Source organism: Malaclemys terrapin, chromosome 4 (assembly GCF_027887155.1).
Source record: "Malaclemys terrapin pileata isolate rMalTer1 chromosome 4, rMalTer1.hap1, whole genome shotgun sequence".
Taxonomy (NCBI): domain Eukaryota; kingdom Metazoa; phylum Chordata; order Testudines; family Emydidae; genus Malaclemys; species Malaclemys terrapin.
The window spans coordinates 143,923,770-143,946,915 of NC_071508.1; the positions used below are offsets into that span (position 1 = coordinate 143,923,770).

At 44.4% G+C, this 23,146-nt stretch overlaps 1 protein-coding gene across 5 annotated transcripts in view; it reads right to left on the bottom strand.

Moving 5' to 3' along the window:
- Window positions 1–3,531: 3,531 nt before the first annotated feature.
- The window catches only part of FBXO34 (F-box protein 34), a 67,714-nt gene continuing 48,099 nt past the window's right edge, over window positions 3,532–23,146 (bottom strand). For 4 of the 5 annotated variants that reach the window (XM_054027707.1, XM_054027710.1, XM_054027709.1 and 1 more), the window contains 2 exons: window positions 12,898–13,096; window positions 3,532–6,268 (listed from right to left, as the gene is read on the bottom strand). In XM_054027707.1, coding sequence (XP_053883682.1) covers window positions 4,081–6,268; window positions 12,898–12,974 — 2,265 coding nt within the window. In that variant the 5' untranslated portion in view covers window positions 12,975–13,096 and the 3' untranslated portion in view covers window positions 3,532–4,080. Of the gene's footprint in view, window positions 6,269–12,897; window positions 13,097–20,352; window positions 20,551–23,146 lie in introns of those variants that run through there. The other variant, XM_054027711.1, reaches the window with a different exon arrangement.

Genomic DNA, 23,146 nt, shown 5'->3' on the forward strand with positions numbered 1-23,146 from the left:
GAAGCTCTCCTGTTGACAGCTGTCTACATATGGGGTGAGGTCGGTATAACTACATAGCTCAGGGGTGTGAATTTTTCACATCTCTGAGCAACATACTTCTACTATTACAGGCCTGTAGTGTAGAGCAGCCCTAAGCCAGGCCTCTGCATAAAGGGGGCGGGAAAGACATCTCAGACCCTGAATTAGAATTTACCATTTATTTAGCAAATTGCTGGGGCTCAGTTCTGCCCCCCCTTTGCTCAGACTGAGAATTGACTTCCTTGGGGAGGCTGAGGTTGTTTGATAAAGGAGTCTATGTATGTGCAATATCAATATAATCACCAAGACAGTTTATTGGAAGAGAATATGCAAGTTGTGCTTGCTGCACCCAGCTAATTAAAGCACTGGTTCGGCTGGTGGGATGGCAGATGGCCCTTGTCCCTCCTGTTAGCTCAGGCATCCTGCAGCAGTTGACTTCTTTCCCCTTTGGTATGTACATTTTATTTCCCTCCTCTAGGACTTGAGGAAAGTTTTGCTTGGAGGCTCCAGACTGTCTCATGCTTATGACACCTTGTCCTAACAAGGTGACCAGGATCCCCACACACTGCTCCACACCTGATCACACGAACCTGTATCTAGTTACAAAATATTTTCCTCAGACTGCTGCTGCTATTTCTGCCTTGCTGAGCTCAGCCTGGCTGGTGTGAAGCTATAGCATTTTATCTTATCTTTGCTCATTTCTAGGGGGGGGCGGGGGGAAGAAGGGTAGAAGTCTCCCTCTTTCTTACTTTAACTACAGCTCAAAGCCAAATCACACCCAATCCTTTCTCGGGTTGTTTTACGGCTCTTTCCAGTGGGACTAGAAAGGAGAGCGGCACTTGCACCTACCTAATGTTGAGGTTGCAATGTCATTAGAGCTGTGTTTGGCCCAGGATATTAGAGAGACGAGGTGAGTAAAGTGAAGTGATACCTTTTATTGGACCAACTTCTGCTGGTGAGACGCTTTGGAGCCATACACAGCTCTTCTTCGGGTCTGGGAAAGGAACTCCTAACATCACAGCTAAGACAGAACAGATTGTTTAGCATATGGACTTTGAATGGTCCTTTACTATATGTGCTAACTACTTATGCTAAACAATCTGTTCCATCTTGCATTGAGCTGAGCTGCTGGGATTTCCTTTTCCAGGCCTGAAGAAGAGCTCAGGGAAAGCTTGTCCTGCTCACTACCAGAAGTTAGTCCAATAAAAGATCTCACCTCACCCCCTTTGTCTCTCTAATCTGGTGCCCCCACGACTGGAGAAGCCAGGCCCCTGCCTGCAGGTGAAGTCACAGCACAAATTAACAAGGGACACCCCCACTCTTCCACTTCCTCCCCACGGGATTCAGTTGCTGCTGTTCACTTGAGTGCAAGTGTCAGGGACCCCTTCTCTTCTTTCCGATTTCCTTCGAAGTTCAGCTCTCTCCTCCGAGTTGTCACAGCCTTTGCTGTACCCAGCTCATGGAAGTCTGCCCAGGAGAGCAGCAGCAAGGTTAAATTGCCCAAAAGAGTTGAGACCCACTGCTTTCCACAGCACCGACAGCTGCCCTGAGGAATGGTTTGTTTGGGGTAATGGATTAGTTAAATAACATTTTACTTCTTAAAAACACATTGTCCTGCATGGTCAGAGGACGAGAGCTGTGCTGGACAGAAACTAGGACGCACAAGGGCCGCTCCAGACTATTTTTGAGAGAGAAAAATGCTCAACCCCTTCAGTAGGGGGCCAGCACCCTCCCTTTCCCTCCATGTAAGTAACAGGAAAGTGACCTCTGATATGTCTGCACTCCAATTAGCCACCTGCGGCTGGCCCATGCCAGCTGACTCAAGCTCATGCTAAGGGGCTGTTTAAGGGCAGTGTAGAGGCTGGGACCCAGGCTCTAGGACCCTGTGAAATGGGAGGGGCCCAGAGCCCAGACTGCAGCCTGAGCCCAAGTCAACTGGTCCAGGCATCTAATTACAGTGCAGACATACCCCTCCCTAAACACAAGCCAGCCACCTTTCCTAGCAGGAACACACGTCAATAGCACAGAGATGCTTTTAGACTGGCCACCGTGGGAGCCTGATCTCTCCTCTCACCTTCAGCTGCTAGTCCTTAGGCTCCGGTTGGAAATGAAGTTAGTGAGATGCAGCTAATACCATCAAACAAAACACGTGGCTACAGCACAGTTCTAGGCTGCCATGCAGGAGGCAGGGCCTTTGTTGGCTCCAGACTGGACTGCTTGATACTTTTGCTGCCAGAGCCTGGATAGAATATCATGACAACACCAGGTCTGTTAAAGGTGCACTGGGGCTCCCCTCCCACAAGATGTATTTTGATCCAGTTGAATTGGAACCGGTGATTCAGTGATCCTGGTCAGTCACGTCCTCAGCCTTGTTTGGGTGTATGAAAGAAGCACCCAGACCGATGCTTTGTTCTGTGGCAGCACCTAGCTGTTCTCCTCCCCTCCCCCTTGCCTGAGGAGTTACTTGTCTTAACCTAGTCGGGTTATAGACCCTCCTTTTTTTGCTCCTTTTGAATGTTTTACATTTGCTGTGACTGAGGCTTGCATTCAAAATGAAGCGACTGCTACATGGCTCTGCCTGCACTCTGCTTGGCAAAACACTCTCTGGAAAAGCGCTCGTGACACGCGTTCACTCACATTTCCATTGGCAGGAGGGAAGCCTGGGCGGACAGCTGCAGTTCTTCGGTTCTGCCTCCACAGCACTGACATGCAAAATGTCACAAGGGGATTTGTTTTGAAAGACTGTGTGATGCGAAAACAGGATTCTTATGGAAACTATTCTCTCAGCCTTATCGTTCGATATCAGGCCTTCACTGTAATCCACACAGGAGCTAGGACATCCTCTGGGTAAGTGTGCAAAATCCCCATGAAAAGGCAATTAATTACACAGATTAAAAATTTAACAGGTCGCAGACTTTATGAAGTACAACTGTGAGCAGTCAGGCCTCAGGAGGATGCACTGGTGCATGGAACTGCTGTTCAAACAAGAGTCGGGCACATGCTCTGTACCTACAGGAAGCTGCACTTCAGACTCCCAAGCCCTGCTAGGGGCAGTGAATTCAGCTCCCACGCCACTGGACACACTCAAACAGCATTTAAACACCCACTGTAGAAAGTGTGATCAACCCAGCATCTTGAGCACAACAGATGGTTTAGCCTGGCTTCTGGAAGGAACCAAGCCATGCTTGAGGGGGACCTGAAGCTGATGTTATAGAATTAGCCAGCCAGTACCATTTTTAGCATAATTCTACCAATTAAGTTTTGCAGTTGGCATGGCCTAAAAGTACCTTTTGGAATTCAACGTTCACTCCAGTGTAGGGAGCAGTGAAAGTGCACAAGCTAAGGGTGGGGTGAGGAATTCATTCATTAAAACTGATTTTCAAATACTGCACTAATTTGAAATAAGAACACACTTTCTCTCCCTCTGAACTACACCACAGTACGAACTACTGCCTGAAGTTTTCCATCACTTTATTTCAGGGCAGATTGTACAAGAAGAGAAAGTCGGATTAGGCAGATCTAGAATGCACATTTTATTAAAGTAAAAAAAAAATAACAACCAGACAACATGGGCAATGGAGACAAGAACCTTTTTATACTCTGCCTATACAATAATATTCCTCTCTTTTGTTCACTGCTACACTACTATAACAAATATCTGTTCTAGTCTAACGTTAAGGTTGTCCAGTTAAATCATTTGAAGATCCTTTAAACAAATTAACCTTTACCTATTTAGAGTTTCTTCTCAGAAACTTTCATATATTATACAGGATATACAGATTTTGAAACAAGACACTTAAAAACACATGACTATAGCCGCAACACTATCATAGCTGCATTGTAGTGATTAAGTTGTTCAGCCAGCTGTAGACTCTATATGTACAATTTGTTTTTAATAGTGTTATTTACAATGATGGGCTAAAAGCTGTCTGTAATCTAAAAGGTAAAGGCTCTTGTGTTTAAGTATGTGCAGTTTCATAGCCCTGTGAAAACATAATTATATACACTGTAAACAGCACAGAGCGTGAAAATGTCCTCCTCCCAAGAGAAAGTGTATGTGCACTAATATTCCTCTTCCGCATCTGCTCCTCCTCCTCTGGCTTTCTTGTGAAGAGTGCGGTTAAAGCTGTGGCAGGCAGGAACCCAACGATTGTCATGAAGACCTAATTTACAGCCAGGGATGCCTTTCTGAGACTTGTGACAGCACATCCAATACCCCGGGCCATATGGTAAAGCTTGACAGTAGGGTTTGGGATGCCACCGGCACAGTGAGACATCCCCTTTCACATACTTCTTCTTGCACTGCTTGCAAGGATCTTCTTTGTAACGTGGATCACGGACCCAGCGGGAATCAGCTGGCCTTATGTTGTAGTATTCAATGATAAATTTGAAGTAACAACAAGTACATTTAAGAGCAACTAGACTCTTCGTGGGGAGCAATCTGAAGATATTAACCATGATGTGGTGGGGCAGGAAGGCCATATACTGCTGAGGCTCCAAAAGCTGCTGAATTTTAAACCTAGTCTCCAAAAAGTCATGAGACACCTGCCGTCTCAAACAAGAAGTGTCAAGTACCTGCGAAGCCCTTTCCATGGGAGATAGTGACAGGGCAAATGGCTCCATGGAAATACTATTTATCTCACACACGCTGTTATTGTCAGCAGCCACCTCAGCTTGGCCCACTTCTCCTGGCTTTTCTTTCGTACTTTCCCCTAACCCTGTGTGTTCTTGCTTGGTGTGGTGACCAGGAGGCAGAAAGAACAGCCTCCCTGGAAGTGGATCTTCACCAAAGCTAAAATTAGAAGGCTGCTCTTTCCTGCACCCCTTCTCTGTCTTGGTGACCGATATACTGATGCATAAAGAATCTCTCCTCATTGGATGCGAACTCAGATTAGGAACAGATGCAGGTTCTCTAGCTGAACAATCAACAGTCGTACTCCCACTCCACATGGCCTCTGATGACAGCCCAACAGCTACGGGACATGTAGAAGGGATGGACCCCAGAGGTTCCACAATCATTTCAGAATTACCTCTGGTGCTGGGTCTCTCTGAGATTTCTTGACCAAGCTTGACACTGACGTTCACCATGTGGATATCCACAGCTGCTACTGCCGCCAAGGACTGCTGACCAGACGCAGCTCCTTCCCATGATTCATCAGCAGCCGAAGGGCCACGCTTTGTTCTCTGTCCAACATCATCCGCTGCAACGGGATCTTTTAAACTTACCTCCTGGCCAAGGACTTTGGAAGATACCTTCCCAGCGTCACACTCAGACTGCGTGCCATTCGCCAGTAACATCCGCCCTATGTTTCTCCGGAAGCTGTTGTTCCTGGATAGGCCCCCTGCTTCACGCTCGCTCTGACGCCTCAAGCACTCCGATTCAAGCTTTGCAACCATGTCCAGCACACGCACAGGCTCATTCTGCTGCTCACCACTCCCACAGGTCCCTTTTTCAGAATGTACCTCGCAGGCCCCCGGGGCAGAGAAAGGGTCTGAAGCAGGAAGTGCACCTTTGGATTGCCCACTCAGCCTTGTAGTAGAAGCGTTCATGCAGTTTTTGGTGCAGTCGGCCAGCAAAGCACTTGCTCTGTGTTCTAGAAAAGCTACCATCTCGATTACAGATAAGGATCGACCTGGAAATATCCCTTCACCATTGTCATTAACGTAATGTACAGAACAGTGCTCAATGCCACATGCAAAAGGCTCAGGCTGGGTGCACCTCCTGTTTGCCTCTCTCATCCTTTCTAATTGAATCTTTGCTTTTATAAGATCCATGGATTTCTTCCTTCGTTTAGCTGATCTTCCATCTATATCCCAACTGCTTTTAAGTTTCATTGAGCCCATCCTATTGTTGTTGCACTGCTGGGCTGCAAAGAAAGCAATCTTTTCCTTGGTATTCCCAGGTTTCACGACGGCCCAGATATCTAACGGTCCTTCCCCCTCATCCCCCTGGTGGATTGTCGCAGACGGGGCATTCTTCTTCTTCTCAACACTTGGGCCTTCTGCTGGAGCTTTCCCACTCATATTGCACATAGTATTACGATAAATAATTCCCAAAGGCTTTCGAGAGGGAGTCACGACCGGGGACGTAGGTAAAATGCTCAGTTTGGTGCAGTTGTTTGTATACTTTTCTTCCTGTGCTGATCTTTGATGGTTCATATGCAGGCCTCTCAGGGAATCTTGGGTTATATCTAGAGATCGCTCTTTCTTCTGTAATTTGAGGTATGGCTTTAAGTGCATGCCAGAAGCCCTAGAAAACAAAAGTAAAGGAATTATTGTAAAAGCTGTCCAGGGCTCACTTCCCCCTGAATGTGAGTGTCATAAGAATAAGGCCCACCACGGGGGACAGGGGCCACAGGAGGGGGCCAGAGCCAGGAGAGGCACCAGAATGGCTGCAGGGGCAGCAACAATTGTCGTGTCCCCAGCCTGTGATGTCACTGCAGTTCTCCCTTGGAGAACTTCCGTTAGCACCCTGCTAATGCTTTAATAAGCCCCAAAGACCACCAAAAGCTTCCATTATAATTTCTCTAAAATGTCATGGAAACAGATTTGAGATATAAACATTCTCCGCAAAGCATTTTAGGTTCCACCCAGTTGTTCTTACAGCTTTCAGTTATTGTTATTATAACTATTGATTTAGTCTAGATTCTTGATCCATTCATGTTTTAACCAAGCCAGAACCCCCTTCTCTCCTCCCCCCCCCCCCCCCCGCCTTGATATCCAGCATGGATTATCTACTGAAAAGGGTTTTTATAAAGAATGATGAAAGCTGAATAGAGAAATTAGCAATTGTAATTATACTGTTATACAAAGATCACACCTGATTTCTGATCTGCTGATACCTCCTATAGTCAACGATATCCCTTAGTATGTTGTTAACAACCAATTAACTGCACTTGCCTATGGAGATATCTACATTCTGCGCAGGGTAAACCTGAAAAATTTACCACCACCCCCCCAGGGGGGTGGGGGGGAGAGAGACTAGATATCAAATTAAGAGTCACCTTCTTTGTTTCTATATTTTGCACTATGATGAACTGAGCCAATCTGAAGTTTTTCTATTGAGAATCTAACAGCCATAAATTAAACGTATACTGGACCAAAAGTGGCATTTCTATTCCAGCAGGATTACGCTCAGCCCCTCTTTTCACCATGGGCATTTATACATTTGTAATTCGGCTCGGTTAAAGGCCTAGGGGAGCATCCACACTGCCATGGGGGAGATGCAGGACTAATTACCAGCAGCCTTCAGTCTCTGGTCTCACTGGACTGTTACACAAGCATATTACCAGAACAGCTGTAGGGTATGTTTCCATGGGAACAGATTTAAATTTTTACATTGTAAAGCCTGTGTTGAAACTGGAATAATCTCTCTTCCTGTTCATTTAAATGGGAATTAAATGCCACCAAATTCATTGGGACAGCTTGCAACAAGTGACCAAAGCCACTCCAAAACCAGCCTCTCTACCTTTGCCCTTCTACTCGGAAAAGTCTCTTAAAGGCATCATGGAGCTCCATGGTGACTGTCGTGGAATGACTTAGAGATCAAATGTGCCCAGTCAATAGACAAGAGGTGTTTCTAATTGTCAGGCTATTGAATCCAACCCGAGACCCAACAGCTAGTTGTGCTCTTTCCTTCTCACACATCACAACAGAGGCTCTGTATGATGATGCCCTCAGTTACACTTGGACCATCCCAAGTTGTTTTTTTTCCTCAACTAAGCCTATAGTAGGAACCCAGCCTCGGAGGAGAAAAGTAGGACATTCAGCAAAGAGTGTTTGCTAGAAGCTAAGATTCCTCAACTCCAATTGCCAGGGTAAAATGCGTTGGTGCTTGGGGACAACAGTTCTAGACTGAGACACTGCAACAGATTGTCCAAAGTGAGGGAACTCCTTTCACATGGTTGGGAGGGGGGCTCTGCCTTTGTTTTCCCTTTCCAGTTTTGCTCACCACCTTGGCTTTAGTGGTAGAAGGGAAAGAAGAGTATGCCCTACCCACCAAACCTGAAATCTATGCTGTGTACACTAGGAACTGATGGACGGGAGGTCTTGATTGTCGGCTAGTCCACCTTCCCAGAAGGTGCACAACCTAGAGGTCCTATTGGATCCTCTGCTGCTTTCAGTGAGTCCAGTAGCAGAAGTAGCCAATAACACCTTCCCATCCTCCCTCTGCTCCCAGCCTGTGTGCGGTGAGAAGATCGCAACCTCTCGTCACATGCAGACAGTGCCACAGTCACCTATGTGCTTGTCTCCGACTAGATTAGTGCAACAGGCGCCACTGGGCGTTACTCCCTGAGGTCATTTGGAAGCTTCAGCTTGTACAGAATGTGGCTGCTAAGTCTCTTCTGGGCGCAATTCCCGGTGTTCATTTTGACTCCTTTATTGGATCTAGATCACCTCTTCCTCGGTATTCCAACAATTGTGACCCTGTCCTTTGTTTTCCTTCCAAGTTGGTTTCTGAACTACACAACACTAAAATCTGCTTCCTTCGCCCAACTTTCTGATTAGCTGTGTCCTCTCAGGCTGCACTCAGAAAGTAATCAGGGTGAGCGGTCACTAAACTTCCTGGAAGAGAAACCTCCCAGAAAAATCCACTGCTTCCAGGCTGCTGCATGCAGAAAGTGGTGCTTGTGATACAGTAGGTGGCACTCTTTCCTTTTCATACTGGAACTGCACTGTGCTGCTGAAGTGCCACCTTTCGCACTAGAAATAAAAATTTCTGGCCACTTAGAACTGCAGGTATCTTGCAGAGAGAGAGAGAGCTGCAGTTACATAGACGTTTTTGCCTTTTGGAGTCCAGTAATTTGGAAGTACAAAATAAAATTCCCAGATGGAATTTCTAGTGCCAGGAAATGTGTAAGATCGAACAGAGCCTCATTTCTCCCTTTTCACTTATTTTCTGACATGCACTAAGCAGGGCAATCAGTAAAACATCCTTCGTTAAGGAGACTGCCGCTGAAAGTAAGGCCAGGTATTAAATTAATAAACCAGGACTGAACTAATTACTCCAACATGCTTAGTCAGCAGAAGTGGTTCAGCTGCTCAAGGCTACTTCTGGTTTATGGCAAGAGAAAGAGAAGAATCACAGATCATCTATTATGGCTTCTTCATTTAAGTTCTCACATTTCCTCCAGTATTTAGGTTACTGGTGGGTGAGGTGGAGAATATTCCTGAAGGCTGAAGAAATTCTATCATACATCAGGAAGTCATAGTTTAGTTAAGTTTTATTGCCAGAACAATTGCCTCATTTGAATTCAGGGTTCAATTACACGGTGTCTATCTAGAATGACTGAAAATCCTAATAGCGTCAGACAGTGATAAGGAAGCACTGCTAATCCATCTGAGCAACAGATTGGGGATGGCATCCGTTTCTCAACGTTTTCAGCCATTGAGGAGACAGCAAGCTGCATTTTAAAAGAATTTCACAAACTTTACAGCAAAAAGTTTATTGGAAAAAAGTTCTCATCCACTGCAATGTGAAGATTAGAAAAAAGAGCTAGTTTTAGATCAACCAGCAAGCATTTTCCCCAACCCCAGAGTAACAGCACATGTTCTCATTCTAGAAGCTATAAAAGACAAGAATCTTCTGATCCGAACTCACGCACAATATGAACCATAGCCTAAATACCCTTTCACTCGCCAATTTCTGCAACATCCAGTGCTACAGGCTAGTTATTGTGGGAGCTGCAGGTAAGTTTTTTAAACTGAGCATTTTTAAAAATGAGTTAAATACAAGAGTGATTCACAAGATCAGGGTCTTACCCCTTGTGATATTTATTCTGATATTAAATTCAATTTGTTTGCCTCTACTGTGGTGTCTCGGATGTTTTTGTATAGACAAGGACATTGTAGAAGTCATCAAGTGAGAGCTGGAAGCTTTGGCACCTTTTTAATGGACAGTTCGGGCTTTTGGGCCCCAGGAAGGCTGTTTGGGCCCCAGGGCAAGAACATTCCCTGGATATTTCTTCTGAAAAGGATCAGTAGTAAAATAATTAGCTATGTTATTTAAAGTATCATTATTCTACCTTTAAGCCACTGAGATAACGGAGCGGTTCACACATCTCTAAGGGTGCATCTTCGCTAGGAAAAGAGGTGTTGACTCATATTAAAACGATAACCTGCCTTGTCGTCACTAGGATTTGACCAAGTTATTTACCATGTGTTAGTTAACACAAGTTAAGAACACACCTTAATTTCTAGTGAAGAGAAGATTTAAGAGCTACTGTTTCAAGCTGCCTGCAGACTCAGGTAGGTGTTACTGCATTGTTTTATATTTGGAAGGTCATCTTCACAATGAAGGAGGCTCAGAAACCAAAGAAATGGTTTACTTTCCATGAAAGCTTAGACACAGGAGCAGAAGTCTGTAGTACGGCTGGTTAGAAGTTCTCAATCTAAACTATTTTTCTGCTCTATGGGCCAGGCTCCCCAATCAGACTACATCCCGCAGAATGCACCATGGCCAGGGACTCTCATGATTCAAGAGAGGAGGCCACAGCACGATGGGAAATTCCATCTGGCGTATAGAGAACAAGACCATGAGGCACCACAGCCGCACTTCCAAATCAAAAAAATCTTGGCCGAATACCAAAACATTTCAATAGTCACATTTCTGCCCAAACGCTGACATTTTCCACAGGAAAAGAAATTTTTTGTTGACCAGCTCTAGTCTGCAGCAAGTTCCATGGCCATCATGTTGTAGAGTACAAAAGGACAGAGTCTCATAGACTCATAGACTTTAAGGTTAGAAGGGACCATTATGATCATCTAGTCTGACCCCCCGCATGATGCAGGCCACAAAAGCTGACCCAACCCCTTTCCCTTGACTCTGCTGTTGAAGTCCCCAAATTCTGTGATTTAAAGACTTCAAGTCGCAGAGAATCCTCCAGCTAGCAACCCCCGCCCCATGCTGCGGAGGAAGGCGAAAAACCTCCAGGGCTTCTGCCAATCTACCCTGGAGGAAAATTCCTTCCTGACCCCAAATATGGCGATCAGTAGAACCCCGAGCATGTAGGTAGGATTCTCCAGCCAGACCCTCATTGGCCACTGATACTATTGACCAGCGATGGCACACTGTTGATTTGACTAAAATCACGTTATCCCGTTAAACCATTCCCTCCATAAACTTGTCTAGCTTAATCTTAAAGCCAGACAGGTCCTTCGCCCCCACCGTTTCCCTCGGAAGGCTGTTCCAATATTTCACCCCTCTGATGGTTAGAAACCTTCGTCTAATTTCAAGCCCAAACTTCCCCACGGCCAGTTTATATCCGTTCGTTCTCGTGTCCACATTAGTACTGAGGTGAAATAATTCCTCTCCCTCCCCGGTATTTATCCCTCTGATATATTTAAAGAGAGCAATTGTATCCCCCCTCAGCCTTCTTTTGGTTAGGTTAAACAAACCGAGCGCCTCGAGTCTCCTTTCATACGACTGGTTTTCCATTCCTCTGATCATCCTAGTGGCCCTTCTCTGTACCCGTTCCAGTTTGAGTTGATCCTTTTTAAACATGGGAGACCAGAACTGCACACAGTACTCCAAATGTGGTCTCACCAGTGCCTTGTCTAAATGAATTGCCTGGACCAACTGCTAAACATGACCTTGGGCAAGTAACTTCCCCTTCCGGTGCCTCAGTTTCTCCATCTGCAAAATGGGGATAATGATCCGGAGCTCCTTTGTAAAGCCCTTGGAAAGTTACAGATGAAGAATGCAGAGTAAGACCTAGTTACTATTAAAATACGTTTTGGTTCTGGTCAACCACTTGTAAGCTTTGGAAGCCCCCAAAATCATTTGGCCCAGATTCTCAGCCCTGCTTCTGTCCCCTTTGCACTGCTCAGGAACGGCAAAGCAACCCAAAAGCTGCTCTACAGGGCATGTCAAAGAACCCTGTGGCATAGGGCAATCTCTGGGTGGCATAAAGTCAGCATATCTGTCTCTATACCACCCACTACCCTTCCCCCGGTGTATGGAGAGTGACACGGGGTGGGAGCAAGCAGGGCTGGATACAATGCATTCTTACCGATCGCCACAGAGACAACAGCCCCCCCAGGGAGTCAGTGAGAGTTTTGCCCTAGTTAGACTGCAAGATTTGGCTGTAGGTCAATAACAGGCTGATGAAGCGTCTGTCCCCTCCACCCAGTCAAGAAAGATATTACACAGAATTTGTTTGTTTCACATGCACACAGGTATGAGACGCTGAAAGCTATTTCCCCCCCAGAGTCCGGAAGTTTTCAACATCTTTAAAAAGGAGAAACACATTTTATATTATTAAGCTTGAATTCAGCACTGTATTTTGTCATTTGCATTTTCTTTAATGCATCCATATGAATTGTTCTCAGTCTTGCAATAGCAACACAGATGCTCTCAATTGCCTTGTAAGCAGTAACGTTTGAAAAAGAAGGGCACAACAATTTAATCAGAGAAACAGGTGTCCGCTGGAAGCAAAATTTAAGTTTGTACTAATCTAATTATTTACTCTCTAGGCAGACGGACCACCCTACTGATTACTGGTATTTCTGCTAGCTTTTTTTAAGCTCACTGCATATTTCAAATCCTACTACAGCAATCCACTCTCCAATTATATTTGTATTTCAAAGCCATATCCCCATAAAGTTACAGCTGTTGCTACAAAAAAAAAAAAAATCCAAAGGCTTCTCCGAGGACACGAGCAGCAGTAACGATGTAGCTGCCGTTATCTAATTTAAAAAATATTAAGGAACAATTGTGCCCCATAGTCATTAGAACTACTGTTAATATTTCACTTAAAGGCAAAGGTTCTCCAAAGCAAGGGTTTTATCTAAGAGTTTGACTGGCACACAAAGCAGGGAATTAAAGGAGTAGGCCTACATGTGTTAACCATTCATGGCCCAACTGGGGTCTGTTTGTACCGTTTGACTTGATGGAATGTAGAAGATGTGGAATTCAGTGGTTCCCTGTGGAGGCCAGCTCTGTAGGAAGTCTTCATAATACCGATCTCCCCACCTAAGGCACACTGTCACAGCCAATCCATCTTTGTTTACATGCAGGCTCCCGCAACCGCTTTTCTTGCCCCCCACAGCGTTTCAGTGTCTCTCTGTCACCTAGAAACTGGGGAAACAAAACAGACAAACAAACGATACTGTTAGAACACAGCCTAGTGAGGGCAGGGTCTCTTCCTACATTAGGTGTAGGAACAAAACTCAAAATAACGGCGCTATGAACCTGATCAGGGTCTCTGGGCAGTGCTGGGATACATCACCACCACCAACCATCCACGTGCTTGAAAAGCTAGTCAGGTGTACTTACAAGGATTGATTCTACCTGTGGCTGCAACAACACTTAGCATGCTTTACATCTTCAAAGACCTTTGCAAACAACACACCCGCTCCGTTATGCTTTCTGCCTAATGGCACTGCACAGAGGTATGGGTTTTCAAGGCTGAAATTAAAATGTTGAAGCAGTAAAATCGTCAAGACTGCCAGAAAATGATGCTAGCTTTCCAAGCTGAGTGACATACTGGATTTTAAAAAGTACAAACACATACTGCCAGGCTGCCTTAGAACTCTGTGGAAATTGTCCTCTGTTAACACCACATACAGATAAGACAGCAAATTAGCCAAAACAACGCTACTATGGAGTATCTCCAATCTGTACTAGGTTCTTTCCCTCCTTGTCCTTGCAACAGACACTATTAGCACTGCATTCACATTTGGACAGTAACAACAGCCACCTTCAAAATTGAAACCTAGAAGGAAAAAGTGAACCAGCACATGAGACCTGGAAAAACTCATGCATTAAAACGTGAGCTGCCAACAGCTTGTTCTACAGCGCATTGTTTGCTTCCTCTCTAGAGGACAATGTGCAGTGACACCATAGTGAAGGAATGCCATTTTTCCAAGCTAACTGTAACTCCGTGACCCAGAAGATTTACCATTTATTGTAGCAGGTTGTTCTCCGTGTCAACTGCTTTGCACAACACTCTTCCTGCTGCCCCTTTCTTACAACGAAATCTTGGTAGCGTAGACAAGCAGAATCTCCCGGCAGGAGGAGGAACTTGCTGAAGCCAAGTGTTTACTGAAATTGAAAATTCTGCAGCCAGGGAGCATAGCACAATCTGTTAGCAGGTGCCTGCCTGCCAAAAAGAAAGCCTTGCCCATCAAAAACCAACTTTCTCTTCATAGGTCTATGAATGGCTCCGCTAATCAATACTTGGCTGATGTTGATTGTATCTTCTCAGCAACTCCACCCACCGCCTCACTAATGCGGCTCTCCTTGAGGGGGAGAGTAAATCGGACCACGACTCATTGAAAAACTAATTATGGGCAACTTTCCTGCAAAGAGAAGGCAAGCTGGTTTGCATTCAGATGCAAGTCGATGGTGGAGATTAAGAGTGGCAGCCTTTGGAGGTGGGAAGGCAGGTCAATCAACTGCCCATATAGGACTAAGCAAGAGCCTAAAAATAAAGGTTACTCTGTAATCCTGCAGTCTTCACAGGGGAAAAAAAAAATCAATGCTGAATATTCCTGGCACACACAAGTTTCTTGACAAATTGGAGAACAAAAAAAACCACATTAGAATGATAGAGCTGGCGGGGGGAATTAGAGAATTTCTGACTGACTCTATGGAACACAGAACAAGAGTTTAGGTGGCTTTGAACTCGCACGAGAATGAAAGCTTCTTACTAGAAGCTTTAGCACAGTCATAACCTAATCCGTGTGTGTGTGTGTGACAAAGACTATTTGCAAAGGTAAAATTGCAGCACAGAATATAAACTGTACTATAAGCCACTCCCAATAAGTGGTGTTTAAAAAAAAAAAAGTTCTGGCCATGATAAATACATATGCAAATGTATGAGTAACTTGTGAGTTTCTATCAAGAATTTACACCTGGAGTCTTAACAGGGATTTAAACCAAAAGTTACATAAAGGTCTTTACATATATTCTGCCTCACCAGCGTTCAATGGGAGCACTTAGGTCCTGATTTTCACCCAGGCTTTAGTGTCGCTTCCCTTTTTGGGCTCATCCACACTTGGATTTCAGACTCAGTGGGAGCCATCACGTGTAGGCATGAAATACTGGGTTGGTGCCCATGTAATGGCAACTGGGGCATTTTAAAAATGCCAGACACCTTTCGCCTGGGTTAAAAGTAACATACTGAAAAGTGTTTCTGTAAGCAATGTGCATGTTAGTTAAGTGCATTGTGGTAGGGTAACGCCAATAAAAATATTTTAAATGCTTCTGAGCACATTAATATTCATAAACTAGCCATGCACAGATACCATATCCAAATCCTACCGGTAATGTATGGTACAAAGTCACACCAAAAAACCAAGCAAACCAGGGTACTCTAACTGGTAATGAGTGAGGCCAAACACAAGCTCCATGGTAAGTTAAAATAGCTCATTCAGAATACTGCAGAAAGAAGAAAACCAAACTGCACCCAGGATTGCATTAAAATAGTCAAGGGCAAATTCACATGGCATTTTGGAACAAGCTAAAAGTGGAGGTACACTGAAGAGAGAACTGTGTGTTGGGGGAGGGAGAAGAAAAGCAGAGTTAAGAGACTTATCATAATTCATCAGAGAAAGGCGTTATTAAATGTTACTATATGAATAGCTATTGCACCCAATATAAGCCAGTTAAGGATATGCTATGTGGCAAGCAAGCATAAACTCAGTGTGGGTTTTAGTCCCCCTTTAGTGCCTGGTCCACATAAAGGGGTTCATTAGATGGCTAATGTCTCCAACTTCATAGACCCACTTCTTCAGCTCAAGCAGTAGAGGTTTGTGTTTTAGATCCAGACGTCCAGGATTCAGCCCCAGAAATGCTCACCACAACGCTATCACGGCTACAGAATGCTACTCTTGGGGTACGTCTACACTTACCTCCGGGTCCGGCAGCAGGCAATCGATGTTCTGGGATCGATTTATCGCGTCTGGTTGGTTTAGACGCAGTAAATCGATCCCGGAAGTGCTCGCCGTCGACGCCGGTACTCCAGCTCGGCGAGAGGAGTACGCGGCATCGACGGGGGAGCCTCCCTGCCGCGTCTGGACCTGCGGTAAGTTCGGACTAAGGTACTTCGAATTCAGCTACGTTATTAACGTAGCTGAATTTGCGTACCTTAGTCCGAAGTGGGGGGTTAGTGGGGACCAGGCCTTGGAGAAGGCATTCCCACCAGGAAGTATTCCAGTTTTCATCCTTAATTACTTTTTTGATAATTAATGCAATACAAAGCTATATGGAAAACAGAAAAGGGAACCAGCAGCCTCATCCAGTTCGACTTCTTTGCATTCCCCAACTCCCTTCCAGATAAGCACTGGGAAGGAATTCAGCCCCTCATTGTGTGAATAGGCACATTTCCCCTTTAAGGCAATGGCTGGCAGGCAGCGCAACCTGTACTGCTGCCACAGTTTGTGAAAACTGAGATCCTAACTCAGGAAATACAGATGAGGGCAAACGCAGAGTCAAGTCTCTTAATTTGGGCAATGAGATACTGTACTATTTGAGCTCCAGAGGTATCACAGTAACTCAGCCTTTTCTGGCATGAACTTTATTTAACGTCTCAGCTTTACACCATGGCAACCCTAACTTACAAAATGAAAGGATTCACACTGTTAGGCCAGGCCAGTCACTCTGGTCAGAAAGGCACCTTCTAGCTGGAAATAGCAACAAGGCAGTGACCTATAGTTCTTCAGCAGAAACAGATGTTGTACTGTTCCTGGTCAAAGCAAATAAACTCCTTGCCCATTGCATTTTCATTCAAAATTGTTTGAATGTGCCTGACGTGCCTGATCCACTGAGGAAGTATAATGGGCTAGACCTAAGAAAATTCAAAATTGTGAAAATAAGGGTCACTTAAGCTTCTATCGCCTTGACCTTTTGGTCAGGTAGGTAAGCTCAGGGTGCTATCAAGCTAAACAAGGTTTTGTCACTACACTAGTTGGATGAAAGACTACCAAGTCATTCTCAGGATGCTGTAGAAGTGATGCTAACTATGCCGTAGATGAGGAAATATTCAACATGGTGTTAAAAGACTGCTGGGGGAAGTGCCCAGTCTTCCAAAAGATGAAGTCAAATCCTGACCCCTTGTCATTAGCAATCCCACAGCAATTTCACAAAACAAGAGCATTTGTTCAAATTCCATTTTGGGTCGTAGCACTTCACCTATATCAAGTTCTCCCTACAGTTTTAGTTAGAATATTCTAGGAGATTTACAGTTTTCACTTTCCAGCCATCTGTTACTTATAAAGAGCGTGGAATCTATGAAAAATGCTCTGTAGCTTCCCTCATCTGAGAGAATCCTAGAGAAGTGCAAAATCATTGCTTATACTTCATTTAGTCTCAACATTCATACGTCTCCGGATGGCACAAAGCTATTCACAGAAACTGGCAATCGTGTGTAGAAACTGGCAATCGTGTGTAGGCCAAGTACGGTGGTGAGATAGGCTCTGACAGAGCCAAACACCCACGGCCTCTTGGCTTATGAAACACCACTGACCCAAGACACTGATGGGCCAACAAGAATAAGGCCCAATGGACAGGAAGATACAAAGGGGCGGGGGGGAGGTGACCAAGCCCTTCAGTGGGAGCTACTGTAAGTGGATGTCAAGGAGAGTTGAGGATGCTCTGCATCTGACCCTGATCTTGCAAGAACAGCAGAGGTTCAAGGGCCAAAGTGCAGGAAGAATTAAAGCCAAGAGTTAAGTAAAACCCCACAACACAGGAAACAGCTACCTACATCAATATGTACTATATACATACTGCACATTATTTCGTTCAGGAGGGAAAAGTGTGCAGGAATTGTGGTCACTGAATAGTACATACAACTCCACTCAAAAAGTGTACTGAGCAAGTTGTGAGGGTTTGGTTGTTAGTTTTTCCAGCATCAACTACTCAGTTCATTGAATCCAGGACTCCAGAAGTATCTGGCACAAACCAAGATTGTTTGGTAATATTTCCTAACTCAAGATGCTATACCAGGTTTCCAAACAACATTATTTGGAGCAAAGCTGAACAAAGAAGCCACACCAGATGGCAGCCGTCACTACAGAGAGCAAGCCAGCCAGTGCAAGCATAGCCTCACATTACAAGAGACTACCCGGACTTTGGGCAGGTCAGACTAACTCCCCAGCCACTACATAATCTTGCACAGCTTGCCACGACTGATTTAAGCAGGTTGAACATAAATACTGTGCGGCTTTAAATAAACTCTTAAGATTCAGTATTCATTGCCATACTTGATAAACTTAAACATCATGAGATGATCAAGGAGTTGGAGAACAAAGGTGCTGACAAGGAGCATAAAAATTCACACAGTCCACCAGCTACATCATTAAAAGAATATGAAGTTGTCTACTATCCTACCGGAGTGTTCAATACAACTAGCTCAATGAAGAGTGGAGCTTCTCCTGCTCTCTAAAGAAAGCCAGTTCTGTGTAATTAGGTAAGCTTGCCACAGCCAGAACAGAAGAGCTGGAAGACATCAACAGAGCCTAACAGCGGTAGATAGAGCCATTGATGGAACTTTAATCCACCTGTTCAAAAACACTTACACCTCCTAAACATTGTGCTCCCCCCTCCCATTCATAATCTCATAGACCACGGTGCCGATTTTTAGTAATTACACTGCTAAACAGCAGCAGTCTAAGGAGGAGTAACGCAGAGGGGTGGGAAAGACTAAGCAGGCACACTTTAAATTTAAAAAACAACTGGTTTCAAAGATGATGTGCTGAGGCACTAGAGACCCGGGGCCTCAGACTAATGGTCAGTTACCAAACGAAAGGGAAGAGGAGGCGGTTGTGTGCTGTAGAGCATTCTAACTTTTCTAACACATTTCGGTTCATGGTGTCTACGCTACCAAAACGGCAAGTACTCCTGCTCTCCACGTAACAGACCTGTGACACGGTCTCCAAAGACTGGCTTCAAGGTAACCATGCCATTTAAAAGTGACAAGACAGATAGACAAGGATGAAGGCTAACCCTCATCCATTTCTGATCTCACCCACCCACACCCCCCAGTCATCCACAACTGAATGTTTCTGTGATCAAGCCCCCCCACTGGAAGGCCTCCAAGCAGGGAAGAAGTTCTACAAACACAATCTTTTGATGAAGTCTGGTAAATATCCACTTTGAGCATCTTATGATGTTTCTCCTTGAGCTTTTAGCCGTTTCAAAGCTGCTCCCACCTCCACCAGCCTCTTTCTGCCCAGGAGGTTCATTGTTTGATTGGAGCCCTGCTAGTCCTAGCAGCTATTTTCTCTGTATTGTTTCATGAAGAACGTGGGAGATATCTGTATTTCTTATATATAGTAATTGCACAGGGGTACAAGCTACCATGTGGCCTGCTGCATGGGGGCAGAGTTAACTCCATCCTAAGTGGCTTTTACACATCTCCAGGAAGGCAAACCATGACCAACTCAATTGCTCATGCTTAATGAACAATACAGTGAATCTGTTGCTGGAAGCTTACCTCTGACCCCTGGTGAGATACATAAACCACACTGACTAGGGTCCAGGGTTCCCAGGGCAGACAAAGAAGCTTTGAACAAGACTGCCTGTGAACTCAGAGGGGGAGAGACTGACTGGGGGACAGACTGAGATAAAGGCATAAGCCGCAGGGGTGCAGCCTGTCTCATCCAGCCCCAATGCTGGGGGGGCGGGGGGGGGGGAGGAATCGCACCTGGCAAGGAAAGACTAAGGTTTAGATAAGATAACATCCACAGAAGCCTTATGTTGTTTTGACCCTTTCCCTCTGACCGGTACATTCCTATGGATAAATAAATACATTGATTTGAACAAGCTGCCCTGTCTGCATTCTCACACCTGTCCACAGCTTTTGGAGGGAGGTCTAGACCAGTGGCCAAAACCCAGCTGGACCTGCTTAAGACACACAGGTGGTAACCAGAGGTGCTGTGATCTGGGCCTAGAACTTGGCAGGGGGTGCCCATGGAGAGGTCGAGTTAGGGGTCAATAGTACTGCTCACCCCAGAAACACGACACACACACTTCAGACAGATATAGAACGCTAGAAAGGACACTGCTTGGTATGCTCTCCAGGCACTCTGGACATTACTGAAGAATGCAACAAAATGAATACCCACATACCTGGCTGAACATAGCAAGCCAATGCAACATAACGTCTACCAACAAAAAACCAGGAAACTCAGAACCTTTAGCCCCCCTCCAGTATTACCCCACCCTTTCAATTCACACAACCCACATCTCCAGATACCTGGAAAAAGAATGAGCTTTGCAGCATTCCCTGAAGGTCCCCAGATTCAGACTGTTACTCAGGGGAAAGGGCATATTCCAAAGTTGTGGGGCTCTCAGAGTACATCTAGTCAGTAGTCCCTTCTCATACATACCAAGAGGACTTCAGCTCAAGTGCTTCTCCTGATCACTGTGGTAGTATGGCATGGAACAGGGAGAGCGGCAGTCTCAGTTAGGCAGCAAAGCCGTTGAAATCTTTATAGGTCCAACTAACACCTTCAACTTCACCCAGAAAATCACAAGGAGCCAGAGCAGATGATGGGGCTGGTTGCATACGCTCACAGTGAGATACTCCACTTACCAAGCAGACTGAAGTAATAATGAATAACTGGGGAAAGCAACTTATCAAGCAGACCACCACATTCTGTGCCAGCTTCAGTTTTGGAATTATTTTAAGGCATAGCCTCACACAGAGCACACTAAATTATCTAATCTCATGGTGACAGAGACATGAGTGACAGTCACAAGGTACACATCTGAAAGGAAAGGTCACAACCTTCTGCCTGTATGTAAACGACAAAAAGCTGACTAGTTATTGCTGCTACTTCGTCTTCTAGTAGCCATTGGGAGTCAAACCCGATCAAGTAATGAGTGACTGATACCATTCTTACCCTACCCTCCAGTTGCTTTCCCCAGTCATCCATCATCACTTCAGTCTTGCACACGTTAAGACTCTGTCAGCTAGTTCTCATCCATACCCAGATCTCGCTCGGACACAGAGTAAAGTCACTGACTGCTTTAGTCTTCACTGAGTCTACAAGACAGGGATTAACACCCTGGGGGGTAATACCAGCCAAAATGGGTTTATCCCAGGTGCATCTATACAGGCAACACAAACCTTTGTTTGTCCTCCTTCACTTAACATAGGGAAGGGGCCACCCCAGTCTCTCTTTCATGCACCTGAACAGTGGTAAATTTTACTTGTATGAATTTGATCTTGGGAACCCTAGTGTCAGAGCTTGCATGCAAGCAACCTTATTCATGTCAGGAAGTACATCACTGCCACAACTGTGTTTCAAATTCTTTTCAGATTCTTTTGAAGAACATGCTTTAAAAACACCAATGGCGTGGGAGGGAGAGGCCCTTGAGCAGGCAGAGGAGAGTCAAAGTTACACACTACAAGAAAAAAGGGGAAGTTTAAAACTGAATCTCAAACATTTATGGATTATTATATCAAATACAGTTCAAAAATATTGCTGATTCAACATTAGATAGTGAAGATTTATTTTCTTTTTTTAAATATGGTATTTGTGCAACAAGTCTTATTCCAGGAAACTCAGCAATGCACCTAGAAATATTTTTGAACACTCTAGACATCGATAGGCTACAAACCAGATGACAAAGTTCAAGCTCTTTGAATGGATTATAAGAGAGAAGACCAAAAAAAAGAGAGAGACCAGAAGGCAAAGTATCTGACAGATAATATGCACTGAGACATAGGCATGTGAAAGACAAAACCACATGAGTAACTTTAGTGCTCGTTCTAATAAAACACTTCATCTAATAGAATACTAAGGGGAGAATCTGTGTCTTCCTTTCCTAGATCATGTCACTTCAGGATGTCTCAAACCTGCAGCTAAGTATTTCCTCCATCATTCCAACACATGCCACACTTCAAGGTGGCCAGAAAACTTCAAATGAAGGACAGAGAACATCTAGAGCAGATCACCTGCCACCTACTGCTAACAAAGTATTTTCAAGCTCCTGTGATCAGTTTCAGTATTACTTTTTACTAAGCCAACCATTTCCAAATAATAAGAAGCAGAATTAAGATTTGGCCACAGACACCACCTGTTAATTTACCTTAGGATGAACAACAAGAACCAGCTCACTAGACTAGTTCTGCTTCTTCCTAGAAGGAAACAAAGAAGTGAAAACAACCCAGTAATTGCCAATGCCATTATTGTGCTGGCGGCAGAAATTGTGTCACATGGACCACGCATTACTCCACTTTCTAGTTGGTGCTGGGCCAGTCTTCAGTCCTTTGGCACAAGCTGCTTCATAATGTATAGCAAGCCCAGAACAGAGAGGTAGTTCTACACTCTACTTAGTTGTTTCAGAGCTGCCGTGTGCTGGGGTTACTAGGTACAGGTAAAAATTGCGGCTACAATGCTTCATGTTCAAGGCCACCATTTATGAACTACATCTGAATTATAGGACATGTAAAGCCCACAATTTGTTATGCTGTGGAAATTTCCAAGTTAGCCTTTCAGCTGAGCTGCCACTACTTTTGTGAGCAGGGGGATGAGAGATATTCCTGAATCCTTCCCCAATATAGAGCAACAGAATTTGCTCTAGAAATAGACATGTTCTCTCTGAGCCCTGGAGACTTCATGCTCTCATTTTAGAGCTACCTTTGGCTTTTTCTTTACAAGATTTGCTGGGTTATTCATCCACACATGAAAGATGCTGGAAGCAAGCTTCAATTGCAGGACAAAGCCTACAGCAGTGGTCCCCAACCTTTTTGTGGCCAATAGCACATTCATGTTTTCAGAAGAGTGTGGCGGGCGCCAACAATTTTTCAAGGCTTATTTTGTATTTGTACATTAAATAATATGAAAAACATATTTAATTACATAATATGAATCAATAAGATAAAAAAGGTAATTTTACATGTAAAAGGTATTAATTAAATTATTATTTGGCAATTACTCTTTCACCTTACCATGTGAATTGGCTCTTTTTTTATCTACCTGTAAGAAAAATTGAGTTTTCACAAAATAAATATCAAACAGTTTTCATCTAATTTATTTTTAAAAAGTAAAACATTGTTGAACTGCCAGTGCAAATATATTTATTATTCTTACTTTAACATAGATAGCCAGTTATGGTTAATTAAAAAATATTCTTTGTATTGTTACTTGTATCTGGATTTCAATAAAAACAAAT